At 35.9% G+C, this 26,482-nt stretch overlaps 2 protein-coding genes across 2 annotated transcripts; both read left to right on the top strand.

Annotated features, from left to right (window-relative positions):
- Positions 1-830: 830 nt before the first annotated feature.
- Positions 831-2,376, top strand: LOC132120943 (galanin receptor 2a-like). Its single transcript, XM_059530159.1, has one exon. It carries the CDS (start codon positions 831-833, stop codon positions 2,103-2,105), a length of 1,275 nt encoding a protein of 424 aa, XP_059386142.1. The 3' UTR covers positions 2,106-2,376.
- Positions 2,377-11,582: 9,206 nt separating this feature from the next.
- Positions 11,583-26,136, top strand: adam8b (ADAM metallopeptidase domain 8b). Its single transcript, XM_059530540.1, has 23 exons — positions 11,583-11,649; positions 12,260-12,342; positions 12,486-12,592; positions 12,707-12,785; positions 13,317-13,393; positions 13,540-13,705; positions 13,801-13,863; positions 14,795-14,866; positions 14,943-15,112; positions 15,529-15,610; positions 15,710-15,846; positions 17,682-17,859; positions 18,005-18,094; positions 18,879-19,074; positions 19,417-19,519; positions 19,666-19,834; positions 19,918-19,998; positions 20,116-20,200; positions 20,286-20,394; positions 22,227-22,389; positions 22,777-22,824; positions 25,484-25,558; positions 25,749-26,136. Exons 1-23 carry the CDS (start codon positions 11,598-11,600, stop codon positions 25,803-25,805), a joined length of 2,442 nt encoding a protein of 813 aa, XP_059386523.1. The 5' UTR covers positions 11,583-11,597; the 3' UTR covers positions 25,806-26,136.
- Positions 26,137-26,482: the final 346 nt, after the last annotated feature.

Here is a 26,482-nt window from a genome sequence, read left to right as displayed (position 1 = left end):
TCTTGTGTATTATACATTTCAACCATTGATTAGTGACAGATGTGACATGTGAGAAAGAGCTTTCCTGGAGCATATCAGTCTTAGTGCAACTGGAGCACACAATCAACTATGGGTGGCAAGGCACTGTCAGAAGATCTCTGGGATGAAGTTGTGGACAGGAACAAGTCAGGAGATGGATACAGAAAAAAATCAAATGCTTTATCAATGCCTAGAAGCACAGCAAAGTCTATTATTACAAAATGGAAGGTGTTTGGTACAGCACAGACCCTCCCTGGATCAGGACGTCACTTCAAACTGGACGAAAGTTCCAGGAGGAAACTGATCAGAGAGGCGACCAAGAGGCAGACAGCGACTCTGGAGCAGCTGCAGGAATTTATGACAAAAACTGTTCATTGTGTGCATGAAATAACAATTTCACAAATTCTCCACAAATCTGACTTTTATGGGAGAGTTGCGAGATATCACGCTCACATACTTTTTCCAAAAACAAATGGAAGGAGACACATTATATCTATCAACTCAATTGTGCATTTCAGATGCTGACACATCCTGCATCCTCATCGTTTACATTCTGTCACCCAGTCATACCAAAAATACACAATAATGGATTTACAAGCATCAGCGTTTGAAATGTGATCGAGAGAAGTCGTAGGCTACAGTGAAGAATATTTTAATTACACGCGTCATTATCTGAGATTTAACCAATTATGGGATATTTGAGTTTTTTTTTCTCGGTGAATCATTGCTCTTTTATCATATAGCTGAGGGTGGGGGCGTAATGGAGATCCTCGAGAAGCGGACGGTCAGATGAGATCCTATACAGAGGAAACATGAACACCTCGAGCATTCACAGCACATTCGGACGCTTCTTCCCAAACAACTTTTCTCTTTGGGAGCATCTCCAGAAGAACTGGACTACTCGTGACTTGACGCCTTTCTCAATCGACTTTCTGTTCGCGGGACACGAACCGGACACTATAGTTTTAATGGTGATGTACGTGATCTCTTTCGTGACCGGACTGGTGGGGAATATCATGGCTCTGTGGGTCCTGACGCGCCGCAGGAATCGTTTATCTGGAGCTTCAGCCACCAGGAGACTCCTGGTCAACCTGGCGGTGTGCGACATGATGGTGGTGTGTGTCTGCATGCCGGTTAACTTAGGACACCAGGTGTATAACGCCTGGGTGTTTGGAGACTTTCTGTGTCGAGCTGTGCCGTTCGTTCAGGCGGTGTCCGTCTCTGCGAGCGTTTTGAGTCTGTCCGTGATCAGTCTGAACAGATACTACAGCGTCCACAGTCCTCTGCACGCCAGGGCTTTCTTCACGGCCAGCAGAATGATATGCATGATAGCTGTGGTGTGGGTCGTGTCTTCTGCGTTATGTCTGCCATTATTTTTCATGAACACAACTAAGACGCTTTCTCTTCTAGACGGGCTGCATACAGTGACCGTGTGCGTGGAAAGCTGGTCTAAAGTCAAACTGCGCCAGAGTTACAACTTTTTACTCTTCTGCGCGTTATATGGATTCCCGGTGGTATTTAACCTAATTATTTGCTTCCTGACATGTTGGAAATTGAATAGAGGAGGTACAGCATCATTTTCAGATCCCAACCAGCTCGCGCTGACCTCTTCGACATCACGCCTGAAAACGCGCAAGAGGATCGCCAAAATGGTCTTTGCGCTCGTGCTGCTCTTCACCTTCTCCTGGCTGCCACTCTACGCCGTGGACATCTGGATCGATTCCAACATCCCCAGCTCTCCTGATCGAAACGATGAGCTGAGCAACGTTGAGCATCGTTGGATTCTTCAGAGCAGACCCTTTGCGCAATGGCTGGGTCTCACCAACTCATCCCTCAATCCCCTCTGCTACTGCTTTGTCGGAAACTTGTACAGATCGGCCAAGAGGTTCAGAGAAAGCTACAGAGAGAAGATGTCATCTGTCTTGAGCATGACCAATAAATCTTCAATGAGAAATTCTGCGTCTAAAATCCAGCCGCGCAGCTCTGGCTCCTCCAGGAGATTTGCGTCGGACACAGGGAGCTACACTGTTTTCAAGCTGTCCAGAAGTAAAAGCTTGTCTTCGACGACCGTGTGTGAGAGTATTTGACTTGGGGAGCATTGCCGACAGACTGCAAACGAAAACGGAAAAGTCAATAGTGTGATGCTCTCTAATAACTTTCATCGATAAGTCCTTATCAAACATCACATGCTGCTTAATGGAGGTGTACATTTCAGTCTAAATATATATATTTTTCATTGTTTCTTTGCAAGTTTGAAAACTACAGGAAACAATAACATTTATTTATTATTTGCACTTTTTATTTATGAAATACCTTTTTTTTCATTCGAAATATTTTAGCATAATTTGAATGAAAAGATGAACTTAAAAAAAGAATGTTTGGCATGTCCCTTTTTTCAATGTCGACTTTTAATGCATAATGTAATATTGTCAATAAATTAAATTTCTTTTGTAAATGTATTGATCAAATTTATTATAATGTAAAAAAAAGGGATTATATATTTATCTTGTCTATTTTGTAGGTTTCTTTTGTTATTATTTTCAGTTAAATAGATGAACACCAGATTTGTAAGGAAATCCGTCCTTCTGAGTGGAAAACTGTGGTCTGATTTATGGGGACAAACCAAGAGTGTGTGGCTCAAGTCAAGATTAATGGTACCACTGAGAGGATTTAGCCCTGACATGTGGTGGTCTGTTATTCCCACCAACTCCTCCCCGGCAGAAATCTGAAGAGCCCTAAATAATAAATATTCCTACTGGTATAAATTTTGATATTTAGTCATAAGAAAATTACAAATTCAGTGACAAATTGTGTGTTACACAAAAAAACAACAACAGTATGCTATTTTTCCAGTGTTTGCTGTTATACAAGAAAATTACTCAGTTGCAGATTAATTTAGATTAGGATAATAGGATTTATATTCTATTTAATTTCTTTATTCTTCTAGCGTGGCTACAGATGATAATTTGTTGTCATTAAGATTGAGCACAGATACACTCTCTCAGTGAACAGTAACCTTGTAATTTTGACAAACACCTCTACAATTTTCTGTGCAATTATATTAATTCCATATTAATCTTGACAAATGCCATTCTAAGATTATCCTCAAGTGCATGAAAAGGTGATCTGTGCAAGGCTATATTTCAGAAACTATAATTATCCCTTAGTTCGCTTCATTAAATGAAAACCGACTGTGCATAATTTGCTTAGAAATGAATCTAGGCAAGATAGAGGAACATTATAAATGAGTGCTGATTGTTGTAAATATTGGGTTGAAATAAGCTGTGTAATGCTCTGGATTTGGTTGATTTGATAGTCTCTCTTGATATCTCTGCTTTGCAAAGCAGAAAAAAGCTGTGCTTAAATGAAGAAACATTGCATTTGAATAATGTGTTGTCTTATTCATAAAAATAAATACATTTCAAAGCTCATCTGAAGCACACACACACACAAAACAACTCAAAAAAAAAAAAGTTTTTTGCAAATATTACAATATTTTTTTTCCTCTTGCATTCGTACTGAATAGCCATGATGCATTATTATCACTATTTAAATTCTTTACTGTTTATAGCAGTGAAAAAAAGAGAGGACCTCTGCTCTAAAAGATCTCAAGAGTGTCCTGTGATTACATTTATTTAAACTTAATGTCTAGCACAAATGGGCTCCTGTCAGTCACTGAAAACAAATGAGTGCTATAATGGATGTGCTGCCTCTGTGAATAACCTCCATGAGCTTGTGCCGTCAACAGTTCAATCTTATTTCAAAGCAAAAGGAACATCTGGGACAAAAACATGTCATTTGGGCTGGTTTTAAAAGAGTAATTCAAAGTCTTATATAAAAAACAATTACTGCATCTTAATAACTCCCACCTGATGTAGTGAATATACACCACAATATGTAATACTTTGGGCTGTTCATGTTCATAGACAGTCTAAGAATGATCAAATTTCCTACAATAAACAAAGACATTGTTATTCAGCAGTTGATTGCTGCCACATTCTTCTTTGTACACTGAGGATGGGTGGAGAAACTTGTGAGCCCACCCAATAAATTGTTTGCTTTTTCATCAGACTTTGACTGCAGTTACTGTCTCTCATCTGGACATTTAACGCTATACCCATCTGAAAAACAAGGGCTTCCTACCTCATATCACTTCAGTACAGAGTCTAATTTAATGTGTCGGTCCACCCAATGGGTCCTTTTCAAAAGTTTAATTGCCCACCTAAAATGGAATGAAGTAGTTTGTAGGAAGGTCTTCAACAGCAACACAAAATAATATTGAGCCCTCTTTATTTCTTCTATCATTAATGAATAGTAGCAACTGACCAGCTAAAGGGCAACATTGAGAAGGAATAGTTCACGCTAAAATGAAAATTAGCTGGATATGTATTTACCCTGAGGACATTGAAGATGTAGATGAGTTTCTTTCTTCATTGGAACAGATTTGGGAAGATTTTGTAGGCCTCCTACAGCAGTTGCTCACCAATGGATCCTCTGCAGTGAATGGGTGCCGTCAGAATAAGAGTCCAAACAGCTGATAAAAACATCCCAATAATCCACAAGTAGTCAACACAGTCCATCAATTAACATCCCGTGAAGCAACAAGCTCTGTGTTTGTAAGAAACAAATCCATTGTTTAGACATTTTAACTTTAAACCGTCACTTCTGGTCAAAATACCACACAGAGTCCATAATATATAATAAAATCTGTGTGAAGAGAAATAAAAATGAAGCTTGTTCATTCAGCCAAGTATGGTGACCCATACTCAGAATTTGTGCTCTGCATTTAACCCATCCGAAATGCACACACACAGAGCAGTGAACACACACACACACACAGATAATTGCACACCATTATTTTGTGTAGTGTTTATTCAGTTTTACCGTGATTATGCTATTATGCCTTTGCCTGCTGAATATATTACAAGTTAGCTTAATTTTTGACCTTGAAATTAATTCCCAGAAATATAATGAGCTCTATTCCCACTGAAATGCTTTAAATATAAATTAATTTCATGATTCTTTCATCACTGCAATCATTTCTTCCTCATTCTAATTTTAGAACAGACATGTGTTGTTTTTTCATTGTCATTTCATTCATTTTTGGGTGAACTATCCCTTTAAGAACATTTATTCCTTTTATTTTATTAATATTATGATATATATATATATACACATATACACATATATATATATACATCTACAAGGCAAAAGGAATGGTAGCAACACTTAATATACACTTCGTACAAATGTAAATGTCTATGGATTAAATCCATAGACATGTTGGGTGTACTATATCTGCACATATTATGCTTTTAGCAAAAATATTAGCCTAACAAGAGAAGGAAAATAGTTTTTTATTCTCACATGTTGTGAAAAGAAACTGTAATATGATGCCAGCCAGTTATATTTTACATTACTATACTTTGTGTGACCATGTGTGTGTGATTCCATGTTTTTTTTAGGAGTGGCATATGGTTTGTAGGCTAAATCCTCAAGGCTGCAGCTTTGGAAGTCTTTGCCCATCTGTGGAGAATGTGATATACTTTTAATCCCACTGTCAGGCACACGGGGTCCAGGCCAAGCTGGGAAAAGACTCACAAAACTCTAGTCTCCATAACACAACACGTGACAAGCAAATCAGGAAGTATCCTCAAATATATCATCTCACTGGATGGTTTTTTGGATGAGCAAGGCAAACCAGCAATTACCACTATCTGAGGAAGGTAAATGATGTTGAAATAATCATTTAATTTAATTTAATTTAAAACTTATGTTAGTGGTAGCCTACCTGGAGATTAATCTGCAGTGTGCTGTATACTTACAAACTCATCATTCCAAATCATCTGGGACTCCCTTAATTTTAGATCACTTTTACATAAAAAAATAAATAAACAAATTAATTACTTTGGGTGAGAAAGGAATCCATTAAACTGCAAGTAATTTTAGAAACGAAGCAGCTGCAAAAATAAATAAATAATATAAATTATTTAGAAAAAAATCAGTCCAGTAGGTTTTGCCATAAATGTCTGTTCACATTTCAACAACATACTTCAAACCAGCAATAAAAATAACCAATGAAGGCAAAGAAGATTAAAAATTGTGAAAAACAAACGACTAATGTTAAATAATAATAATAATTCATGTTATATTATTATTAATATTTAAAAGATGTAAATTTAGCCTATTAGACTGAAGCCACTTTACTTGATCATCCATGCATCAAAATTATGTTAAAATGCAAATATCAGACTTTGAGGAACGCTTATTTGTAGGTCTATCATATTGCATTGCATTGTTTTGCATCCCACAATTAAACGTGCAGTATGGAATTTTTGGCCACCAGGGGTCACTCAATCAAAATAATAACATGAGACGTACTTTGATGACGTCGGGAAAGAGCGTAGGCTCATGGGAGTTGTTGTTCATTGGAACACGCGCTATGTCGCTCTCCACATTCCTCACTCATTTTAACTGAGGCCGGCGTCTCAGCTGCGTGGCGTGTCAGTTTTTAATAATTCGGCTCCCATGTTAATAGGTTAGAGCTTGCAGACTGCCTGCGTGAGACGCGTGTCTCAGGCGCGGCTCGAGCCGCGCGGAAAACGTGTGCATGCTAGAAATAGAACCGACGCCTATTTTTCACGCGACACGCACGCGTGTTGGAAGCGTTTCCAGGCAAAATATAATAGGAAAATATGTTTATATGTAATTTTGTACACAAATACATATTAATTCATGACATTTTTATGTTTGAAAGTCTATAGGTTGACATAAATTCAGATACAAATGTAATTTAAAAAATAAATAAATAATTATTGATTTTCAAATATTGCACCTGTCAAACATGAGTCTATTTTGCCGTCAATACTGTTGACGGTGCCCTTTATCAGTAGGCTTTATATTTATGTTCAACATGAACTATAGATACTGTTGTCATGAAGACAAGAGCCTGGTCTGTCAGCGGTCTCCCTCTATGTCACCTACAGCAGCAGGCGCCACGCTTCTGGCACGCAGCAGAGACGCCACGCAGCCAGTGTGTCACCGGCCTTAGTATTTTGACAATCACGTATTTTCGAACGCAGAGATATATGAATTATCAGACCCCTATCAAATCAATATTCCATCTAGCTAGTAGTAATATATGTAAAAAAAAACACGGTTGCCTTTCGTTAATAATTATAATTAGGCTACGTTTATACTATGATATCGAACAAAATAGTGAACTGCATTTGAAGCTACTTTATCCAGCTAGATATAGAACACATGTAGATTTACATTATACTCTACATGAGAGCTAGTCCGTCTGCGTTTTACACAAGACATCATCGTTTCACAAAATATACGGATAGATATAGTTAGCTGAATGGATGCATACCTGTTTATTAGAATGCAAACATCTGTAGTTTCAGCTTGTCACGAAGCTCTCTCTATCTTGGAAATGCAACTCCAATATTTACCCGTGTCTCGTTTCTTCTTCGTCCCAAAACCTTCTCAGGTCATTTATTTCACCCGTACGTTTGCGCTTCACAGAACGTGCAGGCAAAGCATAATCATGATCCATAACTAAGTTATTGATTGAGGTATAAATACGAATATACAACCCGAATTCCGGAAAAGTTGGGACGTTTTTTAAATTTTAATAAAATGAAAACTAAAGGAATTTCAAATCACATGAGCCAATATTTTATTCACAATAGAACATAGATAACGTAGCAAATGTTTAAACTGAGAAATTTTACACTTTTATCCACTTAATTAGCTCATTTAAAATTTAATGCCTGCTACAGGTCTCAAAAAAGTTGGCACGGGGGCAACAAATGGCTAAAAAAGCAAGCAGTTTTGAAAAGATTCAGCTGGGAGAACATCTAGTGATTGATTAAGTTAATTGATATCAGGTCTGTAACATGATTAGCTATAAAAGCTTTGTCTTAGAGAAGCTTTGTCTTGGCTCTCCAATCTGTGAAAGACTGCGTAAAAAAATTGTGGAAAACTTTAAAAACAATGTTCCTCAACGTCAAATTGCAAAGGCTTTGCAAATCTCATCATCGACAGTGCATAACATCATCAAAAGATTCAGAGAAACTGGAGAAATCTCTGTGCGTAAGGGACAAGGCCGGAGACCTTTATTGGATGCCCGTGGTCTTCGGGCTCTCAGACGACACTGCATCACTCATCGGCATGATTGTGTCAATGACATTACTAAGTGGGCCCAGGAATACTTTCAGAAACCACTGTCGGTAAACACAATCCGCCGTGCCATCAGCAGATGCCAACTAAAGCTCTATCATGCAAAAAGGAAGCCATATGTGAACATGGTCCAGAAGTGCCGTCGTGTCCTGTGGGCCAAGGCTCATTTAAAATGGACTATTTCAAAGTGGAATAGTGTTTTATGGTCAGACGAGTCCAAAATTTGACATTCTTGTTGGAAATCACGGACGCCGTGTCCTCCGGGCTAAAGAGGAGGGAGACCTTCCAGCATGTTATCAGCGTTCAGTTCAAAAGCCAGCATCTCTGATGGTATGGGGGTGCATAAGTGCATACGGTATGGGCAGCTTGCATGTTTTGGAAGGCTCTGTGAATGCTGAAAGGTATATAAAGGTTTTAGAGCAACATATGCTTCCCTCCAAACAACGTCTATTTCAGGGAAGGCCTTGTTTATTTCAGCAGGACAATGCAAAACCACATACTGCAGCTATAACAACAGCATGGCTTCGTCGTAGAAGAGTCCGGGTGCTAACCTGGCCTGTCTGCTGTCCAGATCTTTCACCTATAGAGAACATTTGGCGCATCATTAAACGAAAAATACGTCAAAGACGACCACGAACTCTTCAGCAGCTGGAAATCTATATAAGGCAAGAATGGGACCAAATTCCAACAGCAAAACTCCAGCAACTCATAGCCTCAATGCCCAGACGTCTTCAAACTGTTTTGAAAAGAAAAGGAGATGCTACACCATGGTAACCATGCCCCGTCCCAACTATTTTGAGACCTGTAGCAGAAATCAAAATTGAAATGAGCTCATTTTGTGCATAAAATTGTAAACTTTCTAAGTTTAAACATTTGCTATGTTATCTATGTTCTATTGTGAATAAAATATTGGCTCATGTGATTTGATAGTCTTTTAGTTTTCATTTTATTAAAATTTAAAAAACGTCCCAACTTTTCCGGAATTCGGGTTGTAAATATAAAATATAATAGTCTCGATAAAGGCTAGCTACTACTTTTTCTTCTTCGTCTCGTCTTTGCTTCTGTTCACCTTTGTATTTGGCGGTTCCGCAGGAAGTTAGATAAACTAGAGGGGTCAAAGTTTATATGACGCCATAGACGGGCGACAAAAACGGAAATAAAGAAACGTGCCGTGTCTTCTAATTAAACTATAATTTTCTCCGGATTTTAAAGTTTGTGGAAACTGACGGGATAATGTAAGTACACAACAAAAAAATGTATATAACATAGATATAGTGATATCTGCTATTTTTAAAGCAGAAAAATTACATATTGCGCCTTTAAAGTAACAGAACTTTGATCATAAAATTTAGCATTGAAATAATTAGAGAAGCAGAGTAACATCTTATATATGTGCATTTTATAAAAGTAGTCTAAAAGTAGGCCTTAAAGATCTCAATTATTTTTACATTACAAATCTAAATTTTGCTCATGTGAATGTCAAATGTGCATCAAATTGAATTTTGATCAGTTTAGACCTCTGAATAAAATTTAGGTGTTTTTTCCTTCTGTAAGTGCTCCACATTCTCACTATATCGTATGAGAAATGTAACAATATCAAATATGACAAAACATAAAACACCTATGCAAACTTTTTATTTTAGATTTTATGTTTTTACATTTTTTGTGTTTACTTTTGTAAGATACATTCTGTGTATGGTTGCCACTTGATGTCTGAAGTAAAATGTGGCTCCTGAAGTAAACCCATTGAGAAGCACTGATCTAAAGTGCTAACATACTGGCTGTGAAATAAATACACACTTCTCTTGTGAGCGCTGTGAAACAGACCTGTGAACAAACACTTCCTCTGTCACAGTTCTGTTGTGCCACAGAGGATGATCAATGCAGTCTGAAATTACATAAAAGAACTACTAAAAACCTTAATGACAGCATCTGAGCAGCAGTGCCAACACTAATGCCAATGTTTGTTTGTTTTAGCATCACTGAGATATTTTACATTTTTTTTAAATAGTTAGTTTTTTTGTATTTTGCATTTAGATTTTTTGTTAAAGTTTTAGTCTTGTTGTTGTTTTTCACTTGTATTAGAACACACACACACACACACACACACACACACACACACACACACACACACACACACACACACACACACACAAACACACACACTGTATATATATATATATATATATATATATATATATATATATATATATATATATATATAGGCTACACACAATAGGCCTATTGCAGTAATATTTTATGTGTCTTTGATCTGTCCTCTAGTGGTTGTGATATGCAAGTGAAATAGAAGTTTTCTCCGTGCAAACGGGCAAACATCGGGCAGGATGATCAATTTTCATTTTATAGCTAAGCTGATGATTTATAATATAAATATAATATTATATCCTTGAAACAGAAAATGTAGCCCAAGTGCAATCAGGTCAATAATTGAACATTGCATGCGTTAAAATGTGTTCAACCTCCATTAGGGACATTTATTTTGAAAGAAAGAAAGAAAGAAAGAAAGAAAGAAAGAAAGAAAGAGTAAATTCTGGGAATACTAAGTGCTTAAAATTACTGTCCAGTTCTAAATGTATAAATATTGCATTTATTTACTCATCAGTTATACAATATACATCAATTACACAGTAATTAGAATATACACACGCTTTTATACGTAACATGTGTTTCCTGTAATGTTCTGAGTCATTGTCGTTACGGGATATGTTGCGGTTTGTCCTTTGGGTGGTAAGTAGAAAACACGGATGTGTTCATGCAGGGGCTTTTGGAGGGCAAGTAGGGAGGCCCAGGACACCGAATGCTCCATTGAGCCACATTCAAATATCAGCTCGTGATTTACACACAAAAACTAATTTAAATAAAAATAATTTAATTCTGTAAATTTCAAAGATTGTAGCCTAACATAAATAATGAAAATTAACCTCAGTGGCCTGTAGAAAAAACTAATAGTAATAATAATAATAATAATAAACTTTACCTTGTAATCACAAACGAATGTGATTGGTTTGCCAAGAGCAGCGCTTAGAAAAGTATTAGCTACCACGTGACAACGTTGTGGATGATCTGTTTCAGCAGCGGTATGACAACAATTTACCACTACATAATAACACTGAGAAACAACATATTATCATATAATTAAAAAATTAGCAGATACATTTGTCAAATTACGAGAATTATTATTTTGATCCCTCGTGACGTCTCTAAGCCCCGTCCCTTTCGAAACTTTGTTGCATGCAATTGGCCATTCTACCATCTTATTCTGTTTTTGCGTTTGTCCGGTTAAATGGAAACGCGGCCCACTTGGGCGGAACTCAAGTTTATCTTTTGGGATGTAATAGTTCGCCAGATATGAACTATAACGCACAGTAAACATGCAGTGCCCTGCCTTCACAGCTCATGTACTATGGTGTCTTTGTCTTTGGGGTATGTATGATATTCCTTTATGTAAAAATATGTTTTATTCCTTAATGCATGTAATTAGAAAGCATATTTGCGCTCAAAGATTAAACCGGTCGCTTTTGTCTATTTTATGAATTTATTTGTATGTATTTACATTCCTGCGAATAGTATAGCTACTCATAGAAGAATATAGTGATGGAGGAACTTTTCTATCCTTGAGTTAATTTTATAGAAAAATGTATTTATTAATATTTGTACCTTTTTATTGTATCCCTTTAATGACATTTAGGTATTGTTTTTCCTCATTTTAAATGTGGAAAGATTTTTAATATACAAGAATTTTCGTACTTTGGACTTGTCCTAAGAAGGGTTTATCAATTGAAGTATTTAAATAGTAAAATAAGGGAAAGTATCATGCACTTTTTCAAGCATGTATAGAACATATGTTCAATTAATTTGTTATTATTTTTGTGCTGCAGAGTTTTCGAAGATCAGAAATGTTTAAAGGTAATTTAGGGCCAGTAAAGTTTACCCTAGTTAGGCTTATGCAACCTATTTATTTTTATAGAATCCTGTTAACTTTTGTGCATGGTGCATTTATGAAATGTAAAAATATCTTTTGATTCTTCATCAGGATGTGTGGCAGAGAGTTTGCTGACATTACCTCATGTAGAGCAATTTGATGTAGTGAGACCTAAAAGACAGAGCGTCAGAAAGGTACCTCCATTTACAAGCTGGATCTTATTGTTACAACAACAAAATATATTTGAATAAAACATTTTTTTATTTTTAGTTTTAGGATAAAAGCAACCATAGGGTTTTGGTGTTTATGTGTGGATTAACACATCAATCCTCTGCAGGTACAATCTGATAAAAGTCCAAAAAGCCATGAGACATATCCTGATAGACTCACATATAAATTATTCTTTGGAGGGAAAGATCACCTGATTCATTTGGAAAAGAACTGGTGAGTGTTGCATTTGGGTGTGTTATATTTCAAAATTTCATTTTGATGTTTAATCATATGAGATACACCATTGTACTCTAAGGTAGTTCTAAATAAATATTTACTGTGATTTAGGCAACTCATAGGACATAACTACTCTGAAATATATTATCAAGATGATGGACTGATTGTGAGCAGGAATCCAATTTTAAAGGTAATTTACATTTACTGTAATTTAATAATAACTATGATCAGAACAGCATACTAGCATATTCCTCATTTTATTCCTGCAGTATAGAGCATATCTATACAGCCGAACTAAAATTTATTCAGACATCTCATTAATATTTCACACATTATTACAGCTTGTTAGCTATAGTTTAGAAAATGTCAGATAACACTTAAGCAAAACATGGTCAGGTCAAATTGTCTGAATAATTTTTGGTCCCAAATTTTTATCAATCTCACTGGTAGTCCATTGTATGACGTTTACTTTATTGTGCTATGCTCACTTAAATAAATGAACTTTAGTGTCATGCACCCACTAGTAAAAAAAAAGATGATACCTGGTGTCTGAATAATTTTTGGTTTGACTATATATTGCATATTGTGCAGTTCCTGCTAGTATTCTATTCTGAACATTTAAGTCATGTCAGACTGACTGAAGTTCCCTTGTTTAAGCTGGATATAATATAATCAGTTAAGCACAGAAAATAAAAATCAATCAATTTTGTATCATTTGTAGGACAACTGCTACTATCATGGCCATATTCAGGATTTGGAAGATTCCTCGGTCAGTGTGGGAATCTGCTCTGGAATCAGGTTCGAGACAATGGCATGCTCCTTTCACATCAAGTTCATTACAAGATGCTTTTCATACATTTCCTAATGGAAATGCACAAGCATTAAAGGCCATTTTTGCATGTACATATGTTCTTGAGCAGCAGCATTATGTCTTCTGTCCATAGAGGTTTTGTTAGAGTGAAACAGCAAGTATACCTGATCGAGCCCCTGACCAACCACAGTGAAGGAGACCACGCACTTTATAAGCATGAACATCTGAGGTGGAAGAGAAGCACCACCATTTATGACCATGAACCACCAGTGGCTGTCCCCTTGAAGTCCAGTGGATGGGTAATAACAATTTCTTTCACAATTCTAGAATCACAAGTGTTCTGCACATGAAAGAAATTATGCATGCATTTTAAATAATTCATATATCTTCTTAGAAAACAAAGCGATTTCACACTCCAAGATTTGTGGAATTGTTTCTTGTGGTGGATAACACTGAGGTAAGAATTTAAGCTTTCAGAAGCTTGTTAACTGTTATGGTGATACCGATATCTAGAGATTAATAAATCGGTGATGAACCATAATACAATGTCAGTATTTGAATCTCTTTGACTTGACATTGTATTATGGTCAATTACTGATTTATTAATCTCTAGATATTGGTATCACCATAACAGTTTTTTTTTATTGGCCAGGATGATACATTATATTGTAATGTAGTGTAACACTAATATTTCCGTCTATTTTACATTTTTATATTTTCGAATATAAAATGTTTGACCCATCTCATCATAGTGGGGCCAATACTATTGGTCAATACATAAAGCCAAAAAGAACATTTTCCAAACAAACGATTGCTTTATTTATAGAGGTGTGAAATCTTGAGATATGCAATGGCTTACACTAATAACTGTCTAATATTATTCCAAGCAGCTAATCCCATTTGTAGTGTCCATTGTCAGCCCAGCAACACAGTTCAATAAATCCACTTCAGAAACGTTGAAATAAAAGATGAAAATCTCCGGTTTTATTCCTTGGTTTCAAATTTACAAAAAAGAAAATATGAGCTGACTAATACACTTATTCTATAGTTACTAATGAAATAAAAGATTACTAATAAAAGTATTTAGAAGTTAGCAGTTAGCAGGTAAGAAAACCGTTCGCTTCCACAGCTCTCAAGATCAGAATAACATAATGATAATCAACTTAATATATTTGGCCTTTTCTTAAAGAGACAGTACACTATTTTACAAATATGTACCAAATCCTATAAACACATGAATTCTAAGATGCTTTTAACCTTTTAAGTAGTATTTAACATTTTAACTATTACATGAACTTCTAAATGAAATTATTTAACTTTTTAACATTAATTCTTATTCACATTACTATGAATTGTACTTTGGCCTCTACATTATTTTTCTCTTATAGTACACAAAATATGACTCTAACATGGACATAATCAGAGCCAGGATGCTGGAAGTTGCAAACCATGTTGACAAGGTATACATATATTTTGATTTAAAAGAGTTAAACCTGCAGGAAATGCAAGACGGTGAACACTTTATTCTTTGCTCAGGTGTATCGAGCCCTTAATATCCGGGTTATGCTGGTGGGGCTTGAGGTTTGGACGAAACAGGACCAGATTGTGGTCAGTTTGAGTTCTGATGACACTCTCAGTCGGTTTATTGAGTGGAGAAAGAGCAATCTGCTTAAAAGAGTCAAGCATGACAACGCTCAGTTTGTGACGTGAGTATGAACTAGTTACCCATTTACTCTGCTGGATGACTAAGACCTTCACTTCGCTACAGAATAGACGATGCTAGTGCACTGTAATACAAAGCTAAAACTTTTCATAAGTTAACTTTTAGTTTCAACATGTTGTGTCTTTTTGTGTCTGTTAACATTAGTTCATGCACTGTGAACTAACTGGAGCGATGAATAATTCTATTTTTATAAACTAATATTAACAAAGAATAATAATAAAGTAATAAATACTTAATAAATAAAAATAAAAAAATAATAAATATTTTTCTTGTTGTTATTATTTAATGTTAACCAATGCAGTAACTAATGCAACCATATTGTAAAGTGTTAAAAATATATCTTTACGTCAGTATATTACTAAAGAACCTTTTATTGTTTATTGATTGTTTTTCTTCCAGTGGAATTGATTTTTTGGGTGACACAGTTGGGTTGGCAAACAAATTTGCAATGTGTTCTGAAAGCTCAGCGGGGGTCAATCAGGTATTAATTTTCTGAATCAGTGAAAATGCTCTTCTGTGGTGTAATAATAAAGATTCTTTGTTATAATTGCGTAAATGGTTATATGATGTTATTTTTCAGGATCATAATCAGAACTCACTGGGCCTGGCATCCACGATTGCTCATGAGATGGGTCATAACATGGGCATGTCCCATGATGAATATCCCTGCACGTGTGGCTCATTAAATTTCTTCTGTATCATGACAGAGCGTGTGGGGTAAGCAGTATTTGTGTAATGTTATACTGTGTTTTCAGTGTGCTGTTCATTTTTGCTTTGGTCAGAAGTAAGATCTGTCTGTTTTTTACTCCCTATGTAATGATCATCAAGTATGCCTTAGCAGTGACTCATAACACCTTAGCAACCACATAATAGTATACTGGCAACAACCTGCAATGCCCATGCAACCACTTTGCATTCACCTGTGAAAAAGAAGCACACGTTGGCACACTTTTAACATAAGACTACTTACGGAAATAATACAATTAAGAGTCAACTGAATGTAATGTTTTCTTCTTCTGTACTTCTATAAAGCATGATATAAGATTATTTAAAGATAATGATTTTTTTTTAAAAACATAATGGTAAATGTACTTTGAATAATTGTTTTTTTTTACATTACAAAGTGCATGTTTTCAAAATGTACAAAGCCGATTCCAAAAAAGTTGGGAGTGGGACACTCAATATTTTATTCAGAATACAACATAGATGACATATCAAATGTTTAAACTGAGAAATTGTATCATTTTAAGGGAAAAATAAGTTGATTTTGAATTTCATGGCATCAACACATCTCAAAAAAAGTTGGGACAAGGCCATGTTTACCACTGTGTGGCATCCCCTCTTTTTTTTATAACAGTTTGTAAACGGGACTGAGGAGACAAGTTGCTCAAGTTTAGGAATAGGAATGTTGTCCCATTCTTGTCTAATACAGGCTTCTAGTTGCTCAACTGTCTTAGGTCTTCTTTGTCACATCTTCTTCTTTATGATGCGCCAAATGTTTTCTATGGGTGAAAGATCTGGACTGCAGGCTGGCCATTTCAGTACCCGGATCCTTCTTCTACACAGCCATGATGTTGTAATTGATGCAGTATGTGGTCTGGCATTGTCATGTTGGAAAATGCAAGGTCTTCCCTGAAAGAGACAACATCTGGATGGGAGCATATGTTGTTCAAGAACTTGGATATATTCAGCATTGATGGTGCCTTTCCAGATGTGTAAGCTGCACATGCCACACGAACTCATGCAACCCCATACCATCAGAGATGCAGGCTTCTGAACTGAGCGCTGGTAACAACTTGGGTTGTCCTTGTCATCTTTAGTCCGGATGACATGGCGTCCCAGTTTTCCAGAAAGAACTTCAAATTTTGATTCGTCTGACAACAGAACAGTTTTCCACTTTGCCACACTCCATTTTAAATGAGCCTTGGCCCAGAGAAATGACCTAATTTAATTTAATTTAATAATATTGACCTAATAAGTTGCATATTGGTCCTCCAGTGGCAATGGCAAAATGTCTCACTTTCAACATTTGATATGTCATCTATATTCTATTGTGAATAAAATATAAGCTTATGAGATTTTTAAATAATTCCATTCCCTTTTTACTCACAATTTATACAGTGTCCCAACTTTTTTGGAATCGGGTTTGTTATTGCTGTGTTAAGAAACACATCTCTATAAGTACACTTAAGTGGCCATCTCATTAATATTATAATATCTGCAAGTGCATCTTTAAAAAAATATATATATATACTTTTAAGATTTAAAGTACCCTACAAATGCACATGCAATATACTCAAGCACACTACTTAACAAGCAAAGTAAGACAAGTGCATGAAACTCTTTAGACCTTTAAACTTCACTATGGTAAAAACACAAACTGAGCCTTCTGTTGCAGTTAGATCTAGTAAAAAATGACAACATTGGAGTACACAACACAACTTGTAAAATCTGGGCAGAAGTCATTAAGTGTATTCCAGCCTTAAGTGGACTGCTCTGCCTAGTTTAAAGCCTGTACTGTCGGAAAAATGACAAATTCTTTGCCTGTCTAGCAAGCAGTTCCCGGAGCAGTTTAGTAACTGTAGTCTGGAGCAGCTAAATATGTTTCTAGACAACGCCAACCCCAGCTGCCTGCTGGACACCCCCAGCTCATCCAGACTGTACAGTGGGTCTGTTTGTGGTAATGCCTTCCTGGACCCTGGAGAGCAGTGTGACTGTGGAACAGCTGAGGTACTGCACACATATCCTGTGTCTGTAGTGACTCAGTCTTGCCCTGATGATCCTTTTTAATGACATCATTAATGCATTAATGTAGGTTCATCTTTGACTCAATATGATGTCTCATTGATGACTGTGATTTTTTGTGTACTGTAAGGAATGTGAAAATTCATGCTGTGACCCCATGACCTGCAGGCTCACTGAAGGCTCACAGTGTGCTCACGGAGACTGCTGTGAGAATTGCCAGGTAAATGACCATAAATAAATAACTTCACTCTCAACCATTGTGGGTCAAATTACTGTAAGTGGTGCAATACCCTGTGCTCCAACTAGAAAAATACTTGATGCCCACACACCTTTTTTTTAAGAAAATGGCACTATGAACATATGTTTTAGAATATATCTTTATTTAAAGGAATGGTTCACCCAAAAATTAGATTTCTCTCAATAAAGTCAGTCATTGATATAGGAACACTGTTTGGATTTGAACCCAGGTTCTGTAAATCAGACTGGACTGCTGTCTTTGACTTGTCAGATAGTGTGGGTGGCATTACAAGAGTTTTCAAATGTCACCCAAACTTCTGTTCTTGGCATTTTTTGTGGGTGGGAGGAGGGAGGTGCAAAATGCACTCACTAAATTGCAAGAAGTCACGACTTCTGGTGGGGATCTGGACTTTCTGGCCAAGAAAGTCATTGGCATAGGCACCACCAGGATTTGAACCCAGGATCTGCAAATAAGACTTGAGTATTACAGCTGACCCTTGTTTATTGTTGTTTGTTTGTCCATCCCATGGAAGAGCAAGATCCTCATATGGTTCCACTGAAATTTGAACCTATAATCTTATGTTTATAAGACACACTTGAACCAACTGAGCCCTTGATGCCAAAAGTTATTCATCTTGCATGGAAGGGTGACTAAGAAGAGCATAAAAAGGGTTGTTGAAGAGCTTATAAGAGTTTACAAATGTCCCGCAAGAATCTTTTCTATATGTATTTTGTTATTATTTACAGCTTCTCTTTTTTCATGCCAGATAAAAGATGCTGAAAGCATGTGTCGAGCACCTGTAAATGACTGTGACGTCCCAGAGTACTGCACAGGGCTCTCAGAGCAGTGCCCAGAGAATGATTTTAAGATGAATGGCATACCTTGCAGCTCTGGCCAGGGTTACTGCTATAATGGCCAATGCCCCACTCACCTCCAGCACTGCCAAAGACTTTGGGGAACAGGTAAGCGTGAGTTTATTGCCCAAAAGACCAAAATCTCTCCAACGTCTATGCATATGTGTTACAAGACATAAGCACAGTCAACATTCTTAAAGTTTGGAACGGCATGCGAATGAGTAGAGGATGACATAATCTACATTTTTAGGTGAAACTGGAATCTGAACTAATATTATTAAACTCTGTGATTCCCTACAGCCCAACTACTTTACTAAAACACCAGTTCATTAATTTTCACAAGCTGGGTTGATTTGCTCTACCTTGATATTTCAGTATCCTGCTCTGCATGATGTTTCATATAAACACAGTACTGACATCTGCTTCAATGTTGTGTGATCATTTCCCTAGGTGCCAAAATTGGTACTGATAAATGCTTTCATCTAAACACATATGGAAAAAATGATTCTCACTGTGGAAAGACCAAAAATGGATACAAAGCCTGTACAAAAGAGTATGTCATCTTTTTCATTTTCTAAGTCAAAACAGCTCACAAAATGACTTTTTCCAGCATCAATATTTGTCATAGCACACTTTTTTAAACTAACCTAATACATCAAGCATAGATTACAAAAAAATGTGCTTTTTTTCCTTATATAGAAACAAGTTTTGTGGTAAGATATTTTGCGAAGGAGGAAACGAATACCCCATTACTGGTCAGAAAGCTGTTATAGGAACATTATGGGGACTTTGCAATGTAGCTGGGGACCAATCAGAAGAGGACGCCCTCAGCATGGTTCCCATTGGCACAAAATGTGGACACAATAAGGTGAGCATGTAAGAAGGGTATTTAGACTATGATGGCAGGACTTGTAGGCACAAATATGAATTCTCTGGCTTATGTTTCAATAGGTTTGCTCTGATTATATGTGCCAAGACCTGAGGGTTTACGGTAATATTGAAGACTGTGCACTACAATGCAATGGTAGAGGGGTGAGATCAAAGCTCCATTTCACTGAAACCAATAAGAGAATGTATTATAATTCCAACTTAAAAAGCTTTAACAGGATTTAAACAAAAAAAAGTGTGTTTTTTGTCTTATTTTTGCAGATTTGCAATCATAAAAAACAATGCTACTGTGAGCCTGGTTGGGCACCTCCTTACTGTGAAGTCAGATATTCTGAATTGTCACCTGGTAATCAAACTTTTTTTCTGAAAGGCATGTTTAAATGTAGTATCTGTAGTAATTTTGACAAATTTTACTCTTGTTTCCAATTTAGGACAAGCAAAAATCATTGGCATCTCAGTAGCAATCACTCTACTTGTACTTGTACTATGTGCAGTCTTGCTTTATCATAAACTAAGAAAAGCCATCATCAGCCGCAAGATGTGAGTTTTTTAATTTACCCATACCAATTAAACATTTTCCAACCAGGAATATTTTTATTGGTCATAAAACCATTTTGCATATTTTTTATTTAAAAATTATTATGATTAATTTTATTTAATTAGCTACCCGGGTTTTTTTCTCTGCCTTTGCCTGTGACTCTGGGATAGGCTCCAGCGTCCCAGTGAACCTACAGACAAATGATTCGGAGAATGAATGGATTTTTGACAGTGGGATAATTGTTTTTTTTTCTTTGCATGTATGAAACAATCAGCAAAGCTCATATATGAGTTCATCAGATGTGCTGGTGATAAAAAGAGGAAGACTCAGCATGATTTTGTTCCTCAAATAGTGTGTGTGTGTGTGTGTGTGTGTGAATTATTATTATTATTGTTAGTTTTTTGGAGGCTCAAAATAGTGCTTCACTACATAGTTATGGGGAACTATGAATTTCTGAAGAAACAAAACCTTTTGTTTTTTGCATCTTACAAAAATGGTAAATGATATTGATAGATCTTGAAATCTTCATCTAACTTGACTTTTTTTCAAAAGTAATATTTATTAGGGGTGTGATGAGATCTCGCAAGATCTGATTTGTGACGATATCCTCCCAGACCTTTCAAATATATTTGCATGACACTGGCCCTTTCACCAGTGGTGGTATGTAAGATATTTTATTTTCACATCAGGCAAGTGGACACATGATAAGAAGGAAAATTACGCAGTGTAGTCTTTATCTAGTCATAAAAACAGAATTCACAATTTAACGCAGAATGCCACGGAATTTGTTGACATTGACGTTGACAAAGTGACATTAAATCAAATGACGATGTACGTTATCTGTAAAAATAAAGCTGCGAAATTTTCTGCATGTCTCTGTTACTGAATGGCACAGACGCACGGTTACGTATACCAAAGACTATCAATTACTAAAATGCGCCTGACGCTCGCGGTGATTTCAGTGTCTGCCGTCTCACTAAATGAGGACTTGAACACATGAACAAAATCTCAAAAAATGCTCTGTGAATCACTTCATGAGCATTTTACCATTTGATTTGTGTAAAACTAGCATCATATCACATGCACAGAACTGTAAAGGTATTTATGGAAACTCGTCAAAATAAAAGTCCGGTACTATTTTTCAGTAGAACGTACATAGTTTTCTACTACTACTAAAACTGTAAATACACAACACAGAATTTTTAAGGGAAAAGAATTCATAAGGCTACTTTAAGAAAAAATAAAATAATTTTTTTTTTTTTGTTTATACATTCAAATAATTAGACATGCTAAAACACAGAATGGTAACAATAAAAATAATCTAGTGAGAAAAAATAAAACATTTCACAGGGCCCTAACATTTTTGTTAAACTTTTAATAAATTGATGTGAAAATGTATACGCTTCATGATTTTAATTAATTGCACATGCTTTTTAATTGATAAAATGTAACTATTAAAAAGGAGTTACAGAACAATTAAAATGGAAAATAAATATTTTTTGAAAAAAATAAAATGGATTAGTTAATTTTTTTTTGCATTTGCTGTTTTTAGTTGAATTAAAGACTATATATTTTTCCCTATATATTTCATTACTGAGGATTTCTTAAAACAATTTTTAAAAAAGTCTAAAAATCTCGGCTCGTTCTTGTGAACCCTGTCTTGTGTCTTGTCTCGTCTCGTGGGATAAGTGTCTCATCACACCCCTACTATTTATGCTTTGTGTGTAAAACTTTTAATGAAGAAAAATTTTTTGGTCAGAAGGTGTGGGTAGCTGTGAGTAATGTAATTATAGTAGTCTGTCCGTTCATGTCACATCTGTCTGATTGTTTGCAGAAAAACTCCGGCATCTTCAGGGCAGTTGAGTCTGCTTTTTGAGAACAACAGTGCCAAAAAGGACCGCCCTGAGATTAGCCAGCCCATATTCATGGGGACCACTGTGACTCAACCCTGCACCCCTCTAACAGCTAGATTGGGCCCGAACCGTCCTGCTCCTCCAGTAAGTAGAACCTTTAATGTAATGCAGCCTATTTATTATCATCTTAATGTTAATACCTCTTTTAGGGTCAAATTTATATTGCATAGACATATAATGGATTTGTCCATAAAGTCTGGTCCACATTGCAGCATATTCTGGTTAGGAACACCCATCTAGATTAAAAGAGACGTGTAATGCTCCCAGGCACAGTTTGTACATGCCATTTAGGGCTGGGAAAATCTAAACTGATTCATACAATAATAATAGACTGGCGTGTGACCAAAAATGTGAGTGGACCTTGAATGGAATTTCTGTTTGTCCAAAAGTTTGAAGTACTATTTATTTCTTGAACAAGTTGAATATAAGTTCTGCTCATGGATATCTGGTCTATCACTATTCTGCTTACAGCCTCCAAAAAAGTCGCTATCACAATCGCAGCAGACAATTGTTAAACAGGTAAGATCAACCATTGATACCAGAAATCCACCTTTTTTTATTAAATTTTTTTTATATATATATTAGTTCTGTTGAACGATTAATCGCTATCACATCCAAAATAAAAGTTTTTGATTACATAATATATGTGTGTGTATTGTGTATATTGATTATTTATATATAAATACACAGATATGTATGTATATATTTTGGAAAAATGTTATATTTTTATTTTAAATATATTTATATATAATATCAATGATATGGATATAAATGTATACATGTAAATATTTCCGAAATGTATACTGTATGTGTGTGTATTTATATATACATAATAAATGTACACAGTACACACACACATATTATGTAAACAAAAACTTTTATTTTGGATGCGATTAATCACGATTAATCATTTGATAGCACTTTGACACACATTACCAAATAAAAATTACAGCACTTTTAAAGTTCATCCCACTGTTTGATGTGAGCATAAGTATTGGAACAATTGAATTTAAGGCAGATGTTACCAAAACATTTCTTTGCCCTGATAAAGTTCTTGACTGAACTGGCAGGGTGTTTTGGGTCATTGGCCTGATCCAATATGAAGTGCTATCTAATGAGTTTGGTGGCATTTTTTATTATTATTGGTAGCCAAGATGATTTTGTACCCTTCCAAATTCATTCTGCTACTGCCATCATACATTAAGTCATCATTAAAATTAAGAGATCCTGTTCTAGAGACTGCCATACATGCCCTAGTCTCGCGTAGAATTCATGGCAGCTTTCATTGGCCAAGCCCCGCAGATGAGGTCGTTTGACCGACTTGTCCAACAACCAATCACAGTCCGTTTCGTTCATCAACACATTTCGAGGTGTGGAAATGTCGCCACAATAACAGACCGTTATGATAATGATAATCGATCATCATCACAGTTGTAAACACAGCGGCTTTCTTCTTTTGTGAGCGGGTTTGGCGCCACGGTATCTTTGTTTCCAGGTGGAACGTTAAAGAACGCGACACACATCTCGTGGAACTCCTGTAGAATTCAACCAATCTGATGACGACTTCAACATTCCTGAAGTGTTTCCACTTTTTTTCCCATATGCATCAGATGTTTAGCCAACGGTCCGTGGGCGTGACGTCTGAGGCTGAGACTATGCATGCCCATGCCATGACACCACCTCCACCAAGCTTTACAGATGAGGTTGTATGCTTAGGATCATGTGCAGTTCCCTTTTTTCTCCACATTTTCGCTTTCCAATCAGTTAGATAAAGGTTAATCTTTGTCTCATCAGTCCATCAACTCCAGTCCAAAACTCTACTGGCTCACATTTTTGAAGAATCTTGCCTTTCTCTTTTTGGTGCTGATCAGAGGTTTGCATCTTGCTTTGTAGCTTCTGTAATTCTGTGTCAAATTCTCCTGTGGACTGTAGATTGACAGAGCATCACCCCAGCTTTGTGGAGGTTGTTGGTGATTTTACAGACATGTATTTTAGGGTTCATTTTCAAAGCTTTCATGATTTGTCTGTCATCAACTACTGTTGTTTTTCTTAGCCGATCAGGTCATTGTTGGTTGCTGATGTCGCCAGTAGTTTCCAAACTGTTGATTTCTCCATGCCCTTTGTTTTTCCTATAGTTCTAATTGACTTCCTCTTTTCTTTTAGCATCCAAATTGCTTGCTTTTATTTCAGAGACGGCTTCCTCGTCTTCATCCTGGTTTGTGTGTGTCATCAGCAAAAGCAAGACTTAGAATGCAGAAGCAATGGATATAACTGATAAAACACATTCCCTGCTCTTAATATCTGAAGAATTACACAGCTGAACACTTAGAAAGATCTGTGAGGCAACTGTTCCAATATGCTCACATCAGATAGGGAGATGAAACTGTAAAAGTGCTGATCTTCTTAGCTGGTAAAACATATTTGTGTTGAATCACCCAATAATAAAATGTGACATTCTGTAGTTTTGTCTCATATTCATCTTTTAATCATATTTACAGATTTCTTGACTCCACAGCAAACAGAACAAATTTGTCTTTACTTTTCCAATAAATTTTATATTTTTTATTTTTTTTTGGGCAAATAATTATTTTATTTTAAGACTGGAAATGTATTTTATATATTTCAGCTTTTTGAAGGTTATACTAAAAAACATGCACTATAAATGTATCATAAAAGTAATACAAAATAATAGTATATTTTAAAAAAAGAGTACAGTTAGATTAGTACTTATTAGAGTACTCATGAAATCTGGGTTGTAATACTTGAATGAATTTACATTAAGTATTATTGTAGGGAATTTGTACTTTACTCAAGTAATATTGAAACCGAATACTTGTACTCTTGTTCAGTTGACATTTTCAAAAAAAGAGAATACTACTTTTTTCATTTAGTTGAAGTACAAAGCACATATTTTGCAGGTCATCTCGGGTCAAGTTCATCCAGATCATTAGTTGAGTCATCTGTAGCTTCCTGTTGATTACCACTGAAAATGATTTTACTCATCCTCTAGTTAGTAAAAGCTTGTATTTGGTTTGATACTGTGACTTAAATAGACACAGTATCCAACCTATTTCAGTAGGATATCATTTTTGGAAAAGAGGCGATAGCGTGTAAGTAGTTTCATTGTGTTTATGCACTTGTTAATACATTCTCTCAGCTCGAGTCTGTGTAATTGTAGGTAATCAAGCCAACTCCACCTCCTGTTCCTCCAGTCAAACCATCTTTAGCAGCAGGATCCTGGAGCACAGATCAAGTTGGTTACTTACATTTACTCTTACAGTGATTGTATTATTATGCATGCTTACATATAACACAGTTTATCTTGTAATGTTAATGTGCTGCTTCATATGTGAGCAGCCCAAATGCTTCAATGTCAATAAAGCTACACTATAAGAAATCTTACGTTCACCTTTTTGGTAAACTGTAGACTTTTCACATTGCAGGTCACAGGAGATAAAGTGAAGGTTGTGTTAAGACCACCCACCATTCCAAGAAAATGACCAGATGTGAAATCATCATGTGACTCATTTAAACAAATTAGCTACATTCCTTCTTGTTCACTTGTAGAGTGAGGGAGTGGCTGAATCACAAAGTGCTTTTTAAACAATGCTTTAACACGCACACACGCAGTTGTGCTTGGCCTCACGTAAGAACTGGTTTTTGTTTTTTAAAGTAGTGTATATATAATATATTGTATGTTAAACATTTGAATGTGTGGTTGGAAAATAATCAACAGGCGAAAATGCTTTATACTCTAATGAATTTAATTTAACCGTATTGTGGTGATGTGAATGTATTTCATTCGAAATAAAAGTTGTTGTTTAAACATTTGACATTTTCTGACTTGCCTTCATTTTTAAATGACAAATGGAATCTTTAGCAATCTAATGTCACATACAGAATATTAGTAATAAATTAATCTTATAAAACAAAGATGTCAATTATATTTCTGCATCATTTATGAATAATTCCAATTTGCTGAATTGTAAGTTCGACTTAACAATGTTTTACAGCCTTTCCGTTTCAAATTTTTCATTTTTAATTCAAAGTGAAGCTTGCAGTTTTAATTATTTGTGAAGTTTACTAGCAATTTCATATCAGGCATTATTGTCAAATATTAATCAGTAAATGACAATTTAGTTATAAGTTAAAAAGGAAAGCTTTAAGTATTTCTTTA

The sequence above is a fragment of the Carassius carassius genome, chromosome 39 (assembly GCF_963082965.1).
Source record: "Carassius carassius chromosome 39, fCarCar2.1, whole genome shotgun sequence".
Taxonomy (NCBI): Eukaryota; Metazoa; Chordata; class Actinopteri; order Cypriniformes; family Cyprinidae; genus Carassius; species Carassius carassius.
The sequence above is the reverse complement of the archived record's forward strand: the minus strand, read 5'-3'. Positions and strand labels throughout refer to the sequence as shown.